This window comes from Rhipicephalus microplus, chromosome 3, assembly GCF_043290135.1.
Source record: "Rhipicephalus microplus isolate Deutch F79 chromosome 3, USDA_Rmic, whole genome shotgun sequence".
Classification (NCBI taxonomy): Eukaryota; Metazoa; Arthropoda; class Arachnida; order Ixodida; family Ixodidae; genus Rhipicephalus; species Rhipicephalus microplus.
Window position 1 is genome coordinate 72,029,813 of NC_134702.1, and position 22,194 is coordinate 72,052,006.

Sequence of the window (22,194 nt, forward strand, 5' to 3'; positions counted from 1 at the left end):
GAGGTCGATGAACGGGACAGAGAAAAGACTGCTTTTGTTACGCCTGACGGGCTTTACGAGTTTAAAGTCTTGCCCTTCGGATTGTGCTCAGCCCCAGCAACATTTCAGAGACTGATGGATACCGTCCTATCAGGCCTTAAGTGGCAGACGTGTCTGGTATACCTCGACGACGTCATTGTTTTCTCACCAACATTCGAGGAACATCTAAGACGGCTGCTATTAGTATTTCGAGCAATACGGTCCGCTGGCTTATCGCTGAAACCTGAGAAATGTCATTTCGGGTTCAAGGAACTCCGATTATTAGGACATGTGGTGAGCCATGAAGGTGTTCGTCCGGACCCCGACAAGATCGACGCCGTCCGAAAATTTCCGGTGCCAACAGAAAAGAAGGCCGTAAGACGTTTTCTTGGCCTTTGCGCCTACTACCGCAGATTTATCGCCAATTTCTCGCACATAGCGTCGCCCTTAACACGCATAACGAGAGACGATGTTCCATTTTTATGGGGCGAAGAGGAACAAGCAGCATTTGACGGTCTACGACAGCGCCTGCAGACACCCCCTGTGCTTGCTCACTTTGACGAGGACGCTCCAACCATGATCCACACTGATGCCAGCAACGTAGGTTTAGGCGCTGTACTAGTCCAGTGGCAAGACTCAGCCGAGAGAGTGATTGCATATGCAAGTAGGACGCTTTCCCGGGCCGAGTCCCATTATTCCACAACGGAAAAGGAATGTCTTGCTGTAGTATGGGCAGTCCTGAAGTTTCGCCCATACCTCTACGGCCGTCCCTTCCACGTAGTCAGCGACCACCACTCTCTTTGCTGGCTGACCAACTTGAAGGACCCATCCGGTCGGCTAGCGCGCTGGAGCTTACGCCTACAAGAATTCGATATGACGGTCGTCTATAAGTCGGGACGACAGCACTCTGATGCTGATTGCTTATCCAGGTCGCCTATAAAGCAAGATGATGTCTCAGAAGATGATGACATGGCATTTTTAGGAGTGGTCGACACGGTCACCATTTCGTCTAAGCAGAAAGAAGACAGTGAGTTGCTCCCTCTTATTAATTTCCTTAACGGCCAGTCTACAAGCGTTCCCAAGATATTTGCAAGGAGCCTGCCGTCATTCTGCTTGCGCAGTGGTGTCCTATACAAGAAGAACTTTGCCCCCAGCGGAAATTCCCACTTACTTGTCGTCCCGACATCCATTCGCGATGAGATCCTGAGCGCTTGCCACGATGAGCCAACCTCCGGCCACCTCGGATACACGCGCACATTGGCCAGAATCCAACAAAAGTACTACTGGCCGAAGCTTCCAGGCACTGTAAAGCATTACGTCCGCACGTGCCTCGATTGTCAACGACGAAAATCGCCACCTTTAAAACCAGCCGGATTGTTGCAACCAGTTCAAGTGCCCACCATGCCTTTTGCACAAATCGGAATGGATCTCCTTGGACCATTTCCGACTTCGCATACTGGAAATAAGTGGGTAATTGTCGCTACGGACTATCTTACTTGCTACGCAGAAACAAAGGCTTTATCAAGTGGAACCGCAGTAGAAGCGGCACGATTTTTTATTGAAAATATCGTTCTGAGGCATGGCGCTCCTAGAATTATAATAACAGACAGAGGTACCGCTTTCACGGCTATGCTCCTCAAGTCAGTGCTTGAGTTGAGTGGAACAGCGCATCGAAAAACTACCTCCTACCACCCACAAACCAACGGCTTAACAGAACGCCTCAACAAGACAATTGCTGATATGCTTAGTATGTACATCGACGTGGATCATAAAAATTGAGACGACGTTCTACCATACGTGACGTTTGCCTATAATACGGCGCAGCAGGAAACTACACGGAGCACGCCATTTAGTCTTCTTTATGGCCGTGAAGTGACGACAATGCTTGATGCCATGCTGCTGCACGACTGCGAGGATACAGACACGGATGTTCAAGCCTTTACCCAACGAGCTGAAGAGGCACGGCAGCTAGCACGCGTGCGAATCGTCCGACAGCAGAGTTACGACGCACAACGTTATAACCTGCGACACCGATACGTCACTTATCAACCAGGCGAGAAAGTGTGGGTCTGGAGCCCTATCCGCCGACGCGGCCTTTGTGAAAAGTTACTGAAGAAGTACTTTGGTCCCTACAATGTTATACGGCGCCTAAGTGACGTGAATTATGAGGTCATCCCTGACAGTTCCTCGCGAGCTCCAAAATCTGAAATCGTACACGTTGTGCGGATGAAGCCATATTGCAGTGAACCAGTTGCGTAACACGTCAACTATAGATACACCGCGTATTCTGTAGCCGAGCATCGGGTCGATGCTCTTCCTGGAGGGAGGCAAATGCCGCATTCAACCTGCAGAGGAGAGCTCGCACAGCCGGAGAGGAAGACGAAGCTCTTGCCCGGTCCTCTTTCCGAGCGCCTTTCATTTTTAATTAAAGTGAGCTCTTCTATATCGAACTCCTGCTGTGTCTGCGTCGTGACAATATTATAAAGAAGAGGAAGTACTCCGGCGCAGAGGCAGCAGCATCGAGTGTGCAGCAGCGGCTCGAGCTCAGAAATTGCGGCTGGTGCATCGCCTTCCAAGCCTTCCAAGCATCAACCTTTCTGCTTAATAAATCTCCTTTATAATTGGTGGAGCCGTGCCGGGTACCGTCCCTTACACCTTCCCGCTACCATCCTGGAACTCCGTTCTCGACGGCTACCTTCTGCTATGCCGGACGCCGATCAGCAGACGCTTCCATCTCTTCCGGCCACCTGTCCAGGCAGTGTTCCACAGCGGGAGCCTCCAATCTTCAGTGGAACAGATGACAACGACGTTGAAGAGTGGCTCTCGACTTTCGAACGGGTGAGCGCTTTAAACAGATGGACGGACGCGGACAAGTTGACACGCGTTTCGTTCTATCTCGCGGGTGTAGCCAGCCTTTGGCTTAGAAACCACCAGGCAGACGTCCGAACGTGGCCGCAATTTAAAACGTCGATTGTAGCAGTCTTCGATCGACCTGCCGTCCGAAAACTTCGTGCCGAGCAACGTTTACGCACACGCGCACAAGAAACGGGTGAAACCTTTACAAGTTACATAGAGGACGTCGTCGATTTGTACAGACGCGTGAACGCCGAAATGACGGAAGCTGAAAAATGTAAGCACATCCTCAAAGGGATTGACGACGACGCTTTTCAAATGCTCTTGGCGAAAAGCCCGACCACTGTTAATGACGTAATTAGCCTCTGCCAAAGCTACGATGAATTGCGGAAGCAGCGAGCTCTGACAAGACGTCCTCCAGCGCACGATTTGGCATCGCTGTCTAGTGTGATCAGTGGTCATGACCACGCGTCACTAATAGCCAAAATAAAAGCATTTGTCCGCGAAGAAGTTGCACGACAGCTTTCCTTGGTGCCTTTCACACCAGAAGCTACCACAACTTTACCATCGTCTCTACGTGACGTCATTCAAGGAGAGGTCGCCGAGGCCTTACCAGCTGCTCGCGAGCCTAATCTTGTGGCTGCTCCTCTCACCTACACCGCGGCTGCAGCCATGCCAACTCGCAAGGCGCCTGCGCCTCCGTTTCAGCCTCGCGCGAGCTATCCCCCAGCTCCAGTTCACTGGACCAGCACTAACACCGCCAACCCGTGGCGCACTCTCGATAATCGCCCGATATGTTACGCTTCTCGATACCCCGGACACGTTGCAAGGTATTGCCGCCGCCGGACGCATATCACCAATGAAAACCGCCGTGAGCCTTTCTTCCCGCTTGATTCCAACGCGCGATACGGTTCCTCCACTCCAATGCCAGCCCGCTACCAGGACGACCACCGCCCTCGGCCGGGACGTCTTCGCTCGCCCTCTCCACGCCGCCGCTCGCCTTCTCCTATGCGTCGACGGCCCGCACCTAACGAGGAAGAAAACTAGACGACGCAGTTCCTGAGGCAAGAACTGCGCAAGTTTTGGTTTGCCCAAGTCCTCATTCGTCACCTACCAATGTTATTGTGTGTTCGTCGAAAATATCCCTACTCGCTCTTGTAGATACCGGTGCAGCTGTTTCGGTTATAGATGCTGGATTTTGTCGCTCAATTCGTAAGGTTACGACGCCTTTCTCCGGATTATCGCTTCGCACAGCCAGTGCTCAACCTGTTCAACCAACCGCAGTTTGTACAGCCCGAGTGACAATTCAGGACGTTCTGTATACGATAGTGTTCGTGGTTCTTTCATCATGCTCCCATAATATTTTTTTGGGATGGGACTTTTTGTCGCGCCATAACGCCGTAATCGACTGTGCTAGGGCTGAGGTCGAATTTTGCTCACTGGATGACCAAGCGTCCGTCGACACCAAGTTTGCCGCTAAACTTGTCGTTAGCGATGACACCTACATCCCTCCATGATCTTTTGCGTTCGTGCCAGTTTCATGCAGCGCCATACCCGACGGCACGGTCTTCTTCACACCATCTCCAATATTCGTCGCCCGAAGAGCCCTCCCCCTGCCTTTTGCTGCTCTCGATCTTGTAGAAGGGTCAACCACAATGCCAATTTATAATCATGAGTCGTCGTCTTTATCTCTACTTTGTCACGAGTGCCTTGGCCACGTCGAGACAATCAGTTCTTCCAGAATTATATCCGTCCCCGATGAGGTGCCTTCTACCTCCATCTGTGAACTGGCTGTCGTCTCAGCGCCTGACTCAACGTCGGCAAACATATTTCAACCATTCATCGCTGCAGATTTGACATCTTCGCAGCGTTCACAACTCCTCACCATTCCTGAGAGCTACCGCCACTCTTTCGACGTTGAACAAACATCTCTCGGCTGTGCCTTAGCAGTAGAACACCACATCGACACTGGGTCCCACTCACCGCTGCGACAACGACCATATCGCGTGTCCGCTACAGAACGCCGCGTCATTGCTGACTAAGTAGACGACATGCTTCGCAGAGGCGTCATTCGACCTTCACAGAGCCCATGGGCGTCTCCGGTGGTTCTCGTCAAAAATAAAGACGGTTCTATTCGTTTCTGTGTCGATTTCCGGCGATTGAACAAGATCACGCTGAAGGATGTCTATCCACTACCGCGCATTGACGATGCTTTGGACAGTTTGCAGGGTGCCGAGTTCTTTTCCTCGTTAGACTTGCGGTCAGGCTACTGGCAGGTGCCTATGGCGGAGACCGATCGCCCCAAAACCGCTTTTGTCACGCCAGACGGCTTATAGGAATTCACCGTCATGCCCTTCGGACTTTTCAATGCACCTGCAACGTTCGAACTAATGATGGACAACATCCTGCGTGGACTAAAATGGAAGATATGCTTGTGTTACCTCGATGATATCGTGGTCTTCGCCCCTAACTTTGACACACACTTACGTCGCCTTCAGCACGTCTTTACTTGCTTAACTAACGCCGGTTTGCACTTAAACCTCAAAAAATGTCGATTTGCCATGCGTCAACTGAACATTTTGGGCCACGTTGTTTCCAAGGAAGGCATCCTCCCGGATCCCGAGAAATTGCGACCTGTTACGGCGTTTCCTAAACCTGCCACCATCAAAGAACTTCGAAGTTTCATCGGCTTGTGTTCGTATTTCCGGCGATTCGTCCGAAACTTCGCGTCTATTATATCACCTCTCACGCAACTTCTCAGCAGCTGTAAAGACCTCTTATCGGGGTCCCCAGCCTGCGACGAGGCTTTCACCACCCTGCGACGGCTTCTTACGACGCCACGCATTCTACGCCATTTCGATCCTGAAGCTCCAACTGAAATCCACACCAACGCCAGTGGTGTAGGCCTGGGTGCTGTGCTCACACAGCGTAAACCGGAACATCAGGAATACGTCGTGGCATACGCTAGTCGCACACTTACCAAGGCTGAGAGCAACTACAGCGTCACAGAAAAGGAGTGCTTGGCCATTGTGTGGGCCCTTGGAAAGTTTCGCCCATATCTATATGGTCGTTCTTTTGACGTCGTGACCGACCACCACGCGTTGTGCTGGCTTTCGACGTTAAAAGACCCATCTGGCCGCCTCGCTCGCTGGGCGTTGAAAATTCAAGATTACGACATACGCGTGGTTTATCGGTCAGGACGGGAGCATGCTGACGCCGACGCCCTTTCCCGTTCCCCCCTGTCCCAGAATGCCACAGCTGACTCTGCTTGCGATTCCACATTGTCATCGCTTGACTTTGACACCATTGCTATCGAACAACGCAATGACCCGTGGACTGCGTCTCTCCTCAATCATCTCTCCAACACTTCTGAACTCCCAAAGACGCGAACGCTTCGGCGCCAAGTTCCACACTTTTCGATACTTGACACGCTTCTCTATCGACGTAACTACGCACCAGAGGGACGCAAGTGGCTGCTCGTCGTTCCACGAACCCTGAGGTCGCAGATTTGTTCCTCTTTTCACGCTGACCCACAATGTGGCCACGCAGGAGTCTTCAAGACCTACGAAAAGCTTCGACATCGCTACTATTGGCGTGGCATGTATACCTTCGTCCGCAACTTCGTCCGCTCTTGTGCCGAATGTCAGTGCCGAAAATCTCCACCACACGCCTCCGCCGGTGAACTGCGGCCTTTACCATGCCCTTCCCGACCCTTCGAACGGGTTGGAATAGATATTTATGGGCCACTTCCATTGACTCCGACTGGCAACAGGTGGATAATAGTTGCTATCGACCACCTAATGCGCTATGCTGAGACCACTGCTCTTAAAACGGCTACAGCACAGGAGGTTGCCACTTTCCTACTGCGTCATTTTGTGTTGCGTCATGGAGGCCCTCAAGAACTCCTCAGTGACCGCGGCCGCGCCTTCTTGTCCGAGGTCATTGAAAAATTGCTCGCTGAGTGTGCTATTGTACATCGCACATGTACCGCTTACCACCCACAAACCAATGGGGCTACCGAGCGCTTTAATCGTACTCTCGGTGACATGCTATCTATGTATGTGACGCCTGACCACTCTAACTGGGACTTAGTTCCCCCATTCATTACATACGCCTATATTACGGCAACGCAAGCGACAACAGGCTTCTCCCCTTTTTACCTCCTCTACGGCCGTCACCCCTCCCACACCATTGACACCATTTTGCCCTATCGACCAGACGCGTCCGAGTGCCTACCGATCTTGGACGCCGCCAGACACGCAGAAGAATGCCGCCAGTTAGCTCGTCGCTTTACCTGCGATGACCAAAATAGGCAAAAAGCAATTCATGATGCCCAGACCTCAACTCCCGTTTTTCTTCCGGGTTCTCTTGTATGGCTGTCAGTGCCGCATCGCACACCTGGGCTCTCATCCAAACTTCTGCCAAAGTACGATGGGCCATATCGTATTGTCGAACAAACTTCGCCAGTAAACTACCTCATTGAGCCTCTTACGCCACCATCAGACTTGCGACGTCGCAACCGCGAGGTTGTACACGTCTAGAGGCTCAAGAAATACCACGGTTCAACGCCGCCTGCCCAGGACTAAGTCGCCAGGATGGCTCCTTTTTTCTCCGTGGGGCCATTGTAAAGAAGATGAAGTACTCCGGCGCAGAGGCAGGAGCATCGAGTGTGCAGCAGCGGCTCGAGCTTGGAAATTGCGGCTGGTGCATCGCCTTCCAAGCCTTCCAAGCATCAACCTTTCTGCTTAATAAATCTCCTTTATAATATATATGCATTGTTACACGATATCGATATACATATGTTCTTACTTTTGACGTTTCGTGAAGAATTTTGCTGACATTGCCCGACCATTTACAGAGCTACTGAAGAAGGACATGCCTTTTTATTGGGGTACTGGCCGAGCAAATGCCTTCAGCATCCTTACCACATTACTTACTTCCCCACCCATCTTGGCCCATTCATTTCGACCCATAAGCCCATACTGAAGTTCGTACCGATGCCAGCGGACATGGAATTGGTGCTGTTCTCGCCCAGCGGCAACGAGGACAGGATCGCGCCATTGCTTATGCCAGTCGCCTCCTTTCTCAAGTTTTCCATAACAGAGCGTGAGTGCCTCGCACTAGTCTGGGCAGTTGGAAAATTTCGACCATACTTGTATGGCCGCACCTTTTCGGTAATTACAGATCACCATGCCTTGTGCTGGCTGTCGTCCCTTAAAGATCCAACTGGATGACTTGGCCGCTGGGCCTTGAAACTACAAGAATACAGCTTCGACGTGGCATACAAATCTGGCCGAATGCACCAGGATGCCGACTGTCTATCCCGTCATCCCGTGGACCCACCTGACCTTTCAGCGCATGATTCTGACCCTTGTGTCTTCGCCATGTCGGCTTTCACCGACATACGCAAGGAACAGCTCAGCGATGTCCACTTGCGGTCTATCATGCAGAGTCTATGCTTGCCCCACGTAGACCCGTCGCTACACTTGTTCGTTCTACGCGATGGCATTATTTACCGAACCAGAGCTACTACTCGTAGTTCCTGCGACACTACGTTCCGCTGTACTTGAACAGCTTCACGACGCCCCAACCGCGGGACATCTTGAGGTCACACGCACGTACGATCGCGTGCGGCGTAGATTCCTCTGGCCAGGCTTTTACCGTTCTGTGCGCCGATACGTTGCTGCATGTGAGTCCTGCCAGCGCTCCAAACATTCCACCTTGCCACCAGCTGGTCCGCTCCAACCAATAGACATACCTACCTTTCCTTTCTACCGCGTCGGTCTTTATCTCGTTGGACCATTTCCTACTTCTCTCACTGGAAACAAGTGAATAGCCGTAGCCACTGATTACGCCACAATATACGCTATCACACGAGCGCTACCGACAAGCTGTGCCACTGACGTCGCGGACTTCTTGCTTCATGACGTAATTCTTCACCATGGCGCTCCTCGACAGCTGCTGACTGATCGTGGGCGCTCATTTCTTTCAAAAGTAGTAAGTGACATTCTTCGCTCGTGTTCGACGCGTCACAAGCTCACTACGGCCTATCACCCACAAACAAATGGTCTTACCGAGCGCCTAAATCGAACATTGACAGCAATGCTCTCCATGTACGTTTCCAAAGATCACCTTGATTGGGATAGTACTTTGCCTTATGTGACATTCGCGTACAATTAGTCACGCCACGACACCGCTGGCTTCTCCCCCTTCTATTTATTGTTCAGCCACCATCCAGCGTTACCCTTCGAGACTCTTTTCCCATCAACTACGCAAACGGTTACAGAGTACGCCCGGGATGCCACTGCTTGGGCTCAAGTGGCCCGCCAAATCGCACGGGAACGTCTTCTTGGCTCGCAGCTGCCTCTGACTCTCCCTGTATATTTTGTAAATATATTTATTTGATTCATTCTCTCACCCCCGTGACAATATATATATATATATATATATATATATATATATATATATATATATATATATATATATATATATATATATATAAATATATATATATATAAAGAGAGAGAGAGAGTTCAAGAAACTGTTTTTTGTGAGAATGCCGCAGGAATAACATAGTCTTACATTTAAACATGTCATTACAGAATGACAAGCAAATGTACAGCGCATACGGTTTGTTTCTAATAAAAGAACGCATACGTCTACCGTTGTTCATGCTGTCGAAAAGGAAAACGCGACAGGTGGTTTCGAATTACCAACCACTTGTCCTTTCGCGAATTTTCCTTACACCCCGAATTCGTGAATGGACGAGGTGCGTATACTGCTTTTCGTTGTCCTGCGCGATGACAAGCGCTTGGTTGCATGTGACGTGCCAAGAACGTTGAAGCCACCACCTCGTCCGAAATTCAGCTGTCGCTCACTTCGAGTTACGCATAGCTTATAGGACCGCTTTGAGAAACTTGATTTTGAAAGCAGCCAGTCGGCTGTCAGCAGCGTGTCGTGGCTTGCACAGACCGTGTGGCCGTGTTCGTGGACTCCGCAATTCTCTTGGCGAGAAAAATGCGAATCGGCTCCATGACAACTCCAGTGCGGTATCGAGCTCAAAACAAGTTCCCGAGATCCCCTTCAGTTCACGGCACAAAACGAACAACGCTGTTTGTCGCGCGCGCGCTCTCGACGTCACGAATGAATAACGCCAAGTCGCGAGCGAGTTCGATGCATGCTGAGAGGCGCGCCGCGTCGCACCTTCGCTGGCGCTTTTCTAGCTGGTCATAATAACCCTTGTTAGTCTTTCACGGCTCAAAACTACGACATGATTATGGGAGACGCTGTAGTTGATGGGTCCAGAAATCTCTACCGTCTGGAGGTGCACGTAAATCGTCTAAGTACGTGGGCCCTCATTTCTCTTCCGTTGAAATGCTGTTCACCTCGATGGATACGCTGCTTGGCTGCTCCTCCTAAAAGATCGCGGTTGGATCCCGTCCCCAGTGGTCGCATTCCGATGGAGCCAAAATAGTAGAGCTCCGTGTGCTGTTTGAAATCAGCGCCCATTGAAGAGTACAAGGTGATTGCATTACCGGAGTAGTCCACTCTGGCGTGCCTCGTAATCACATCGTGATTCTGGGGCGTGAGACGCCAGATCTTACAATTATCAATTGAAATGCGGCAGCCGCGGTCGGAATCACATCCAGCGACTTTCGGGTCAGCCGCCGAGCGTGCATATCTATACTAGACGGCTGCGGCAAGTTGTTGTTGTTGTTGTTGTTGTTGTTGTTGTTGTTGTTGTTGTTGTTGTTGTTGTTGTTGTTGTTGTTGTTGTTGTTGTTGTTGTTGTTGTTGTTGTTGTTGTTGTTGTTGTTGTTGTTGTTGTTGTTGTTGTTGTTGTTGTTGTTGTTGTTGTTGTTGTCGTCGACGATTTGGACTTCGTTGAGGCTGATGGATGAATGAATGCGAATTTTTATAGGTAGTCTTCAGGAGTTTCACTCAACGCGCTGCGGGCCGATCATTACTTATTTATTTATTTATTTATTTATTTATTTATTTATTTATTTATTCATTTATTTATTTATTTCCAGAGCACTTTTCTGATTCTGGTTCGCGTCGAATGCGTCTGCTGATCGACGGTATAGAGATGAAAACATCGGAAGTGGCGGCCGAGTCCCGATGCATTATTAAATGTGAGCCATGCGTAAACGTGTAGCGCATCGCCCCAAAGTTCTAGACAAAAAAATTATCGCACCAATTTGCCTTTCTTGCCTATATAATCTGAAAGTCCATGCTGTTGCGTAAATCATTGAGCTTGATCATGGAAAATATAACCTGCATATATAGTCTGCACTTTGATCACCTCCAAACTTCACCACTGCTCTCGAAGTGCGAGAGAAGTACTATTATATCAATTAAATTGTCATTTAACTAGCACTAACGAATATTATAGTGCAATTATACACCACATGAAAATACAAAATGACACTCACGAGGCCCCATATGTATTCACAAAAAGGAGGCTTAAGCCACTTGGCGTGACTTTTCTGTTGTGCACATTATATCGCATGAGAGCCACCTTTTTAACTTTTGAAGGGTAACCACGAGCTCACGGGCCCGGAAACATTGCTTTGGGTCATCAAACGTTTACTTCATCATCATCATCACGCTAACACTGCAAAAATGAAGCAAGCGCGCAGCTATCGCACGGAACCACGAGGCGAGAGCGTGGCCACGAGACATTTCGTTTTTCTTTTATATTTTGTACGATACGCTAGCTCTATGCCACGTAATCCTGCTCATGAGACACGTTCTCGTCTAAGAAACCTGTAGCTGGAATTAAGGCTGCACAACCAAGCGTGTTCAATAAACACGCTTGGCAAACGATAGGGCAGTGCAGTCTTTGAAAGAGGGGAGGGAGCGATACTGCATTGTTTGCTTCGTAAGAATTGTATAACGCTTTATTTGCCAGGAACACATTTTCAGACCTATAGGCTTCAGCATTCGACCTCTGTAACTTCACAAAGGTAGGACAAGAATGATCTATTTCTTCATTGTCTGCGACCGCATGGCGTCACTGCCTATACAAGAAACAACAAACAACAAATTGGATAGAACTGCACGTTATCTTCGATAAAGTGCAGTGCGAATTCCGCGAAGGGCCTTTTCTCTTCCAATGGTTGAAATGCCTTAGCTTACAGAGTGGCATTTCAAAAGGACTTGTTTTTAGGCTAGTTGGTGCATACTTGGTGCAGAAGACTGAGGCGCAAAAAACATAACGTGAAGCTGGAAGAGCAGGAGAGAAGACAGAACAGCACCAACTACCAACTGTTCGATGACCGTCCAGGAAACGCACTGGAAAGTAGAACAAAACCGCGCATGCGTGCACAACCAACAAACATCGCACAGCGTCATGATCAAGGCACTAAGTTATCCAAAAAATGCATTTCTGTTGCGTACAACACAATAGATGTATCACTGATACAATCGGGCCCTTTCTTTTTGATGTAATAGGCTTCCAAGAGCACTCTAGCTGTTTGTTTTTTTGCTCCTACCAAGAATAATCGTCCTTTCGAAGAATTCCACACATCCGCAGGCTTTACAGTGCGCTGGAAGATGCGCACATACAAATGCAGAGGGGGCATTTGTATTTAATTTACGCACTCCGTAAGAACGTATGCGGCAAGTTAGAATTCCTGTACACCCTGTTCCTGCACACATCTGATATTCTGCGCGCAATAATCCTAGCACCTTCTTGTTATACTCCTCGTGCGTCTCGCGGACTTCATTGTTTACACGTGTCGTATATATTACAAGCCCTGCAGACCAGGTCAAGAGAACACTCCGAGAAAGAGGTGGCCTGCCCGATCCTACACCTTTCGCTACAAATTGCCCGCTGTGCGCAAGAGAGAAAGAAATAAACGTTTATTTAGAAACAGTTTCCCGAGCGAGGCTCGGTATCACCATAAGGTGGGAGGATTCCCTAGTCCAGGAACCCTCTGGCTTCGACTGCCCTCTTGGCTTGGCGACTAGTTGTCGCTGGTCTTCCAGGTCCTCGAGGACGAACCTGGCCTCCTACGTTTTCATTAGGTGGTCATTTTAACGAGTTCATACAAGTGCTATCCTATTGACAGAGTTCTGTGCTTCAACAGGCCTCGAGAGTGAGCGCGCACAACGCACGTTTAGACCTTTGCAGTGGGCGAGGAGGGCCGGCCTTGCAACCAACGGATTCCTTCTCTCTGGAATGCGGGCGACGGCTTGTAGTGTGTGTGTTGAGGCTTGCATGTGTGGCGTTATCGAGCGATTTGCCGTGAATTGAGCCAACCTGGAGATTTTTTTTTCTTTATTGCTAGGACGGCCAAGAATTGGTCATCAGGGAACCACTACGCTGTCTTTGGGGTGCAGTAACAATTGCAGAAAAAAGAAACTGCTGTCGGAAAAAATATGCCATGTGCACCACCAGACGTTGAGTTTTTTGTGGCTGTGGACACTTCAAGTTGCATCGTTTTCCTGTTGACGAGGAGCAGTGGCTTCTGTGGCTTCCAAACTTAAACAGGAAAAACTGTGTACCTTCCACGGGTACTCGGGCATGTTCAGATGACTTCTTCTCAGGCTAACGAACCACAATGACTTCGACGCCGATGCTCAACCTCGGCTATGAACGGAAGGTACGCAGCCCACACAGCTATTCCATCGATGACAATATTTTCTCGATAAACAGCCCCACGTAACATTTCTTCCTATCGTCGGTCAAAGTACCGCGGCACCGAGAGTCACTCAAATATTACGATTTAAAAAAAAGAAGATAAAGGGGGGACGCGCAGGCACGTCAGCGTCGTTTCATGTAAGAGCTGTATTCAAGTGGACACCTGTAAAAACAAACGAGCGAGTAAGATAAGATGACCTTTCATAGTTGAGAAACAATTTAGACAACAGTTAGTGCGCGGTTAACAAAAAGTGTCAGTGCCACGAAATAAAGACAAACCACCGCACACCATGCACACGGCTTCATGCAAGAGCGGTCCGATGCGACGCCGTGGCGTAAAAAAAATCTTGTTGGAAAAGCGGATGACTACAGCTCAAGAAAGATACTCACTGTGCTCTCAAAGTGCTGTTGCTCATTCTGGGAAACCAATACCTGAAAATACTGCAAATTTTTTGTGCATAAAGTCGGTGCTGTGAATATACTGCATCAAAAGAAGCAGACTCATTCACGGAACTGTATGATAATGTAAATAAAGTAATCGGCCCTCAACCCCTTGCTCCTTGTCAGAACGTCTCATAGACACCTTTTCTAAAGAACCTGCATCACTTCTGTCAAAAATCCCCACGTAAAGAGGGAAACGACACGATGAAACCGCAGCCGCACGCTTACCTTCTATGCAAACAGTGAGCTTCCCGCATGCCAGATGGGTCGCCAGACCAGAAAAGGGCCGTCCACTAGCAAGATGACGGGGCCCACGAAAAATAAAACGACTATACGCCCACTCGATCTACATAGTGTAAAGAGTAGAAACAGAGACAGCACCCGTTCCTGTGCCGGCTGTTGGGGTTTGATTTGATGTGATTCCTGTATATTATGGCACATACTCACACTGGGGGAGTGGCCATGAAAGCGTGGCGTAACCTTTCAATGAGCACCGCAATGCTTCTTATTAATAAAGTTATATAGAAGGAAACGTTCAATACAAATCATGTAAAATGAAAACCATAAAGAGTTTGATAAAGAGTAAAAACAAACAGCAATAGTGCAATCCTGAAATTTCGAGCAGACCAGGCCACAACGTTTACTTCACCCAACCATTCTAAAGCTGTTTCTGCCTGTCCTCCTTTACTTCACTGTCATCTGAGCTTCTCGCGAGAGCAGGTGAGCAGCATAGCCATTCTTGCCTTTCACAATACCTGGAACTCATTGAACTGTTGTACGGATTGATTAGTAAAACAAAAGAGACATCATGTTAGCTGCGATGTTCAGTCGTTACAGTGTGTTCCGTATGAAACCACTATGCTTCTTGTATTTGGTTTCTCGGAAAGAGATAGCTCTTGCGACCGAGTAGTAAGACAAAATGATGCTGTCGTGTTAACACCCCCAACAGTCTTGCTACGAGACGTCTCAGATAGCGACAGCAGTTATAGCTGTGTCACGGCAGCATACGGTATCGTCCTATAGGCTTTTACCAGCACTACCGCAGACGCCAACACGTCGTCATTGAGCATTGGAAGCGCAAGGAATCAGACCTGCCTGATTGAAATACCTTCGCTGTCTAGGTGCAACCTCTCTACAGGCCTAAAGAATGCGGGTTAAATTACAGTGCAGATGCATATCGATGCTGCATCTGCCTTTATGAAGCATCTGTAGAACATGTGATTTACGAGGACGAGTAATTGTTTATTTTACAAAAGTTAGATCCAATATCAATACACAGCTCTGCAGTAACTGCTTCAAGACATATATACGGCTGTCGTTCAAAAGATGCATTGTCTACCGGATTCACAACACGAGAAAAAAGAGGATAGGAAGTACTTTCATTCATCGCAACTCTTCTGTGACGTCAAAAGGCTTCTTTACTAAATTACAGAAGTCAAGTTTAATAGCGCGGTTTAGAATGGATATATCTCACTCATCGGATATATCGAACTAGCAGTAACCCAGATGACACCTCACCAGTAATGATAGTAGAAGTCCGAAAAGCCTTGGAGAGCATGCAAAGCGGCTAAGCTGCTGGTGAAGACCAGGTAACATCAGATCTGCTGAAAAATGGAGGACAGATTGTGTTAGAAAAACTAGCCACCCTGTTTACGAGGTGTCTCCTGACGGGAAAACTACCAGAATATTGGAAGAATGCTAACATCATCCTAATACATAAGAAAGGAGATGACAAGGACTTAAAGAATTACAGGCCGATCAGCTTGCTCTCCGTAGTATACAAGCTATTTACAATGGTAATTGCTAACAGAATTAAGACAACATTAGAATTCAATCAACCAAAGTAACAAGCAGGATTTTGAACAGGCTACTCAACAATCAACCACATTCATACTATCAATCAGGTAATAGAGAAATGCTCAGAATGTCGCCAACCACTATACATAGCCTTCATAGATAACGAGAAGGCGTTCGATGCCGTAGAAATATCAGCAGTCATGCAGACATTGCGGAATCAGGGCGTCGATGAAGCATAGACATCCTAGAAGAAATCTACAGGGGATCAGCTGCTAGCACAGTGCTTCATAAAGAAAGCAACAGAATACCAATCAAGAAATGTGTAAGGCAGGGGGATACAATATCCCCAATGCTATTTACCGCGTGCTTGCAGGATGTTTTCAGAGGCCTAGAACGGGAACAGTTAGGCATAAGAGTTGATGGAGAGTACCTTAGTAACCTGCGCTTCACCGATGACATTACATTGCTGAGTAGCTCAGGGAATGAATTGCAACTCATGAATACGGAGTTAGACAAGGAGACCAAAAAAAGTTGCTTTTAAAATTAATCTACAGAAAACGAAAGTAATGTACAACAATCTCGGAAGAGAACAACGCTTCGAGATAGGTAATAGTGCACTTGAAGTTGTAAAAGACTATGTCTACTTAGCACAGGTGATAACCGCGGAGCCGAACCACGAGACTGGAGTAACTAGAAGAATAAGAATGAGATGGAGCACATTTGGCAATCACTCTCAAATCATGACAGGTAGATTGCCACTATCCCTTAAGAGGTAGGTATATAACAGCTGTATCTGGCCTACTTAGCTACGGAGCAGAAACTTGGAGACTTACAAAGAGGGTTCAGCTTAAATTGAGGACGACGCAGCGAGCAATGGAAAGGAAAATGGTAGACGTAACCTTAAGAGACAAGAAGAGAGCAAAGTGTATTAGGGAAAAAACTGGAGTTAAGGATACCATAGTTGAAGTCAAGAAGAGGAAATGGACATGGGCCGGGCATGTAGCACGTAGACCGGATAACAGCTGGTCAATAAGGGTAACGAAGTGATATTGACAAGAGAAAAGCGAAGAAATAAGCGCAGTTCCGCTACTGCCTCTCTCAAACGAGGGCACCTCCACAGTTCTGCGCAGGGGTGGGGGAATCGGAGTTAAAATGAGAGGAGAAAAGAGTCAAGAAAAAGGTAGAGGGGAAAAAATGCATTCAAACTGCGAGTCGCGCACACGCAAGAAGACCCGTATGCCACACGCAGTCGACTGAGATTACCACCAAGAAGGCCGGGGGTACAGTGATGTGCGCGTTTTAACACGGGCCAGAGAAGAACTCACGTAGTGCCATCGGTTCTTCCAGGGAGAGGCCAAATCATTCAGCCATGGACTCGAAGGCAAGCAAAGGCACAACACAAAAATTGTGCTCGTGGGAGCCAACTGGGAGGGCCCTGAGCGCCATTCAAAGTACCGAAGCAAGCCCAGTCAAGATGTCATTCCTGGTTTTGATGTCAAGTTGCTGCGAGGTCGAGATAGCGGGCTCAGTCGTCGTGCTTCTGGGGATGGTGACAGGAACCGGCGGTTGTCAAAAAGCGCGCGATGTTTGCATCGCCGTCGAGCACTTTTGGACGATGGTAGGGGCCGGCTGAGTTGTGGATGAGGGTGGGGCCGTCGTCGTTGTAGTGGGGACGACGGGCGCACTCGTTGTAGGACGAGGAGTGGCCTCCGAGGTCATGTCGCCAGCACCGGTGAGCGCATCTCGGAAGGAGCGTCCCTTGATGATGGAGGCGTTGCTGCCAGGGGTCCTAGCATGCTGCAGGGATTGGCGGTGAGTCACGGTGCCGTTGGTTGAGGCCGCGATGACCGCGGCCCTGCCAGGCTGGACAGCGCGGCTCAGTTGTAGGATGTTTCCCGCGACAGTTTAAGCGGCGAGGGTGTGCTGCACACGATCCTGGGGCGAGCTTTATGCCGCAGCGCAGGCACCGTTCGTCTCGAGAGCAGGTGGCGGTTGCGTGCCCGAAGCGGCCAGAACGGGAGCACTGCAGGGGCCGGGACGGGTGGGGTCGAACAAGGCAACTTTGCAGTTAGGGTAACTAACTGAATTCCTGAGAAGGCAAGCGAGTTAGGGGGAAGGTTAGGTGGGCAGATGAGATTAATAGGTTTGCGGGTATGAATTGGCAGCAGCAAGCACCAGACTGTGTTGACTGGCGGAACATGGGAGAGCCCTTTGCCCTGCAATGGATGTAGTCAGGCTGATGATGATGATGATAGTACTCGTGCACCACCATGGCTATAGTCCCGGCTTTTGTGTGTGTGTGTGTGTGTGTGTGTGTGTGTGTGTGTGTGTGTGTGTGTGTGTGTGTGTGTGTGCGTGCGTGCGTGCGTGCGTGCGTGCGTGCGTGCGTGCGTGCGTGCGTGCGTGTGTGTGTGTGTGTGTGTGTGTGTGTGTGTGTGTGTGTGTGTGTGTGTGTGTGTGTGTGTGTGTGTGTGTGTGTGTGTGTGTGTGTGTGTGTGTGCTTGCCCGCATTCATTTAATCGAAGAAAACGCTTGCTTATAAGCAATATTTACTTTTTTTCGTAAATTGCAAGAAAGCAAAAGGTAAGCGTGCTTTTGTATACGATAAGGCCAACTTAGATTTTTTATTCATTACGCCAACAAATTTACTTTGATGTCTCCCCCATTGAAAAGACATTCATATATGACGTCGCCTTTAAATGACCCTCCCTTCAATATCAACATGACCGATCTCACACCTGTAACTTTGGCGCATAATGAAGGAGAAAACAAAGAGCAATTATTTTTTGGCCTAGATATCGATTTACGCTATACCAACAAAACACCAGCCTTTTCATTTTCACTCAGAATTTTTCAGCCTATCGAGGGTTGTGTATCTCTTAACGTTCAGGAGCCGATAGTAAGGAGCCAGCACTGCGAGTTCAACTCCCGTAAATCCAATTTCTTCGTCCTTCTAATCACATTCGTTCAAACCAATTTCACTTTTTTTTTCTGTGCGAGAAACATATCGTAAAGCTTTTAATGCTTCGTATCCTACCAATTGGCTAATTCATTTCCCAGACACATACGGGCCTAGCGACCAACGGGCTTGCTTTAATTGCGGGAAAAAGAGAAAGCAATGTTCATTCTCTAAGTCCAAGAGGACGAGAGAGACCACGACGTCGTCACCGTCTGCTGTCAGACGTCCCCAGCGCCGTGCTGATCCCGAAACACCTCTTTGAGCTCTCGCAACCTTGCGGAGACGTCAGCCGCCATGGCCGCCGGCGAGAGGCCGCCGCTGTCCTTGATGATGAAGCACTTGGGCAGCTGCTGGATGATCACGGACAGGCCAAGGTACGAGGCCGAGTACGCCCGCGAGTCCACGCCGCAGCGAGTACGCATCCGCGAGATGGCCTGCTTGAGAAGTGTAGTCATCTTGGCCCACAGCAAGCACAGCACGGCTTCAAACGCCTCCGCTTCCAGGTTGACCCGCAGTGAGGTGATGCACGCCATGACGGTCCGCAGGAGACCCTCCACATCTGCTTCTTGAGTCATGGTGTTCTGCGCCCGGAGCACCTTCTCAATCCGGGGCTCGACATCGGGCAGCAGCCGGTGCACTATGACGTCCAGGAGCTTGTCCTTGGAGGCATCAACGACCACGAGGGTGTTGTGGACTTTGATGTCGACGTCCGCAAATCGAGACAACCCTTCGCGAGATCCGACGCACGTATCGACAATCTTGCAGCGTATCTGCTGCACATACGCGACGATACCCATCAAGTCATTGACGGCAACGCACAGCCTGGCCGGCACGGTGCAGCCGCTGCCACTAGCGCCGTCGAGACCACCACCACCGGTTTCTTCGAGTTTCTGCTCGATGGCGGCCGCGTAGACAGTGACCCACTGCTGCACGCACTCGACGAAAGCAAAGCTGCACGCGTGCTCAGGCCACTCGAGCAGAACCCAGATGCTGACGACACTGGCGTTGATGGCGTCGGCTGTCTCGACGAAAGAGGAACTGTACTTGACGTTGGCGTTCATGGGCACTAGATCATCTGCGGCCACGAATTCCAGTATGATGTCGCTGGCTCGCGACGCGAAATTAAACCAGCGCTCGACGATCCTTGGTCCAAACCATTCGCGGAATCTCTCCACCTTTAATACCTTGGGCTTGACATTCTGCATGGGGAGTTCTTCCAGGAACGTCTTAATCACCAGGAACGCTTCGATCGAAGTCAGTGTCCTCTCTTCCTCCTCTCCGGGCAAGGATGCAAAAACGCCCTCGACCAGCCGAGTTACCCAAGGCTTCAGGTACTTGAAAAGAAAGTCGTCGAGTTGGTGCATGACTATGTTAGTGTACGTCTCGTTCCAGGATTGCTGGAATAACCGGTTGGCTTTTAGTTGGTGTAGCCGAATCTTTTCAAGCGTGCCCGCGACTGCTGACAGCGTGGCGTTTTCGTCACACGCTTCTGCGAGCTGCTCGTACCATTCTCGCTCGTTCTTTTGAAGAGCCACCCGAGCCGACTCCACGATGGGCAGAGAGCTCATGCTTTCCATCAGCGCGCAGACCGACAGTGCCCCAGAGAGGTCTGTGACGTGCAGCTCGAACTCTAGGTAATACTGGTTATGGAGGTTCTCCAGTTGAGCATTTATGTGCTCCGACAGGCCCCGAATAAGCTGATCAAGAGCATCGCTGACGAAGCGATGCCTCGTGTTACCTAATTCGAGTTGGAGCTCTTTGAGGAGCAAGTACATCACTACGAAACTAATTTGGGTGTTAACTTTCATCCTGTGCTCAGTGACCGCCTGCAGGTAGCAGCAGTGGGCCTCCACGTCCTGTATGTTGTTCTGCATCGCGTGCTGCCGGAGAAGCGTGATTCCGCGTCGCCCCACGCAGTCCGACCACCTGGTCCACCGAGCCACGCTGTCCTCAGAGGCGTTCTCGACGTTGTGCTCGAGAAAGACGAAACTCAGGGCGTAGTGTTCGCGTATCCGCTCCAGCACGCTGATGTCGGTGGTGGCCACGGTGTGAAACGTGACCGAAATCTGTAATTTGGCGTCGACGTTCCGTCCTGAAGAATCCTTGAGAACGTACCACTCCTCAACTCCGACGCATGGTATCTCCTCTATCGGTTTTTCAAGCCGGCCCACCAGCTTTAGCGCCGACTCGGCCTTGAAGCAGTTGTTAAAGAGCTTCCTGAGAGACTCAATCAGCGTGCTCAGGGAACCAGGACGAACCAGCGTTCTGATGGCGTCCCAGGTGTTGCATTGCTCCTTGGCGAGCACTTCCAGAACAAGGCGGCTCGTTGAGGGCTCACGCACATTAACGAACATATCGACGGTGGACTCAGGGAGCCACTTCCGCTTGAACACCTCCGAGGTCTTACCATCGCTTTCGTTGGCCCACAAACGGCAATGGGCGTACCTTCTGTCGCTGACGTCGAAGAGGCCATCGGCGTCCAGAAGCTTCACCTGGAAGCGGAAGCGCAGTTCCTCGCCGTCACCGTCGCCGCCGCTCCTGCCGTCCTTGAGCTGCTGCGTGCAGGAAGTGAACACGCTGTCTCCGAACACCTCCCTCACCAGCTCAGTCATCTGCGCCCGTGAGGCGTTGTACGGCCTGGCCTGTCTGCCGACGCTCCTCTGGACAGTGCGCAGGCACTGCAGGCACAGCTCGTGCCTGCAGCTGCGTCTGAGCACCTTGCGGAATGGGCTGTGCTCCATAGAGGCCTCGCCACCACGCCGGCGCACGTCGACCTGCTGCCACTGCTGCTCCCGTTGTGGCTAAACAGAGAGCTGGGTGCGTGAACGAGAATGCGGAAGACGACGACTCAAAGAAGACGACGACTAGTGGAAGTCATGGCGATTGGTGTTATTATGCTGCCCACTACATGAGAAAAACGGCGAATCTAGCAGGAGTAGGCGTCATAAAAAATAAATCGATATTCTATTTTAGTGAACAGAAGACATTATGAATCACTATGGAGCATTAGCTAAAGCCTCCGAGCTTTGTTAACAACACTTTGATGAATATCATAAAACGGAGAAAACAACGTGCCTATCTTTCTGTTCGTTCCATTTTTTAAAAGGAAACATGAAATCACATACGTACCGATGCACTGATATGGTGCCATCTCAAGGACCAGACTGTGGAGTCGGGGTTTCAGTTCTGGTTTCGGATCGGTTGGCTGACACCTAGAGGGCGTTGTACAATTCTATATGTAGAGATGCTCGTGTACATGGTGACGAGAGTTTTCCACCCGGGTCTCGTGTGTGTCCCTTTTTTCTCGTTCTTCCCTGCCCACGCATCGGGTGCCAGGCCTCGGGTTCTCCGTACAACGCGTGCGACGCACGACACCACACCGGCCAATACAGACCTCCTATAAGCCGGCGTCTCTAATAACGTTTGGTGGGGTTCCGGTTCATCAACACTAGCGTGACCTTTACTTCATTCAACGACA

General features: G+C 49.8%; 1 protein-coding gene across 1 annotated transcript; it reads right to left on the minus strand.

Moving 5' to 3' along the window:
• Positions 1–18,934: 18,934 nt before the first annotated feature.
• Positions 18,935–21,457, minus strand: LOC119160976 (protein unc-13 homolog D). Its single transcript, XM_075887882.1, has one exon. It carries the CDS (start codon positions 21,455–21,457, stop codon positions 18,935–18,937), a length of 2,523 nt encoding a protein of 840 aa, XP_075743997.1.
• Between the last annotated feature and the right edge of the window lie 737 nt (positions 21,458–22,194).

Bases quoted from the DNA above. Each gene is read 5' to 3' on its own strand.
- LOC119160976 (XM_075887882.1), bottom strand. From the start codon at position 21,457: ATGGAGCACAGCCCATTCCGCAAGGTGCTCAGACGCAGCTGCAGGCAC.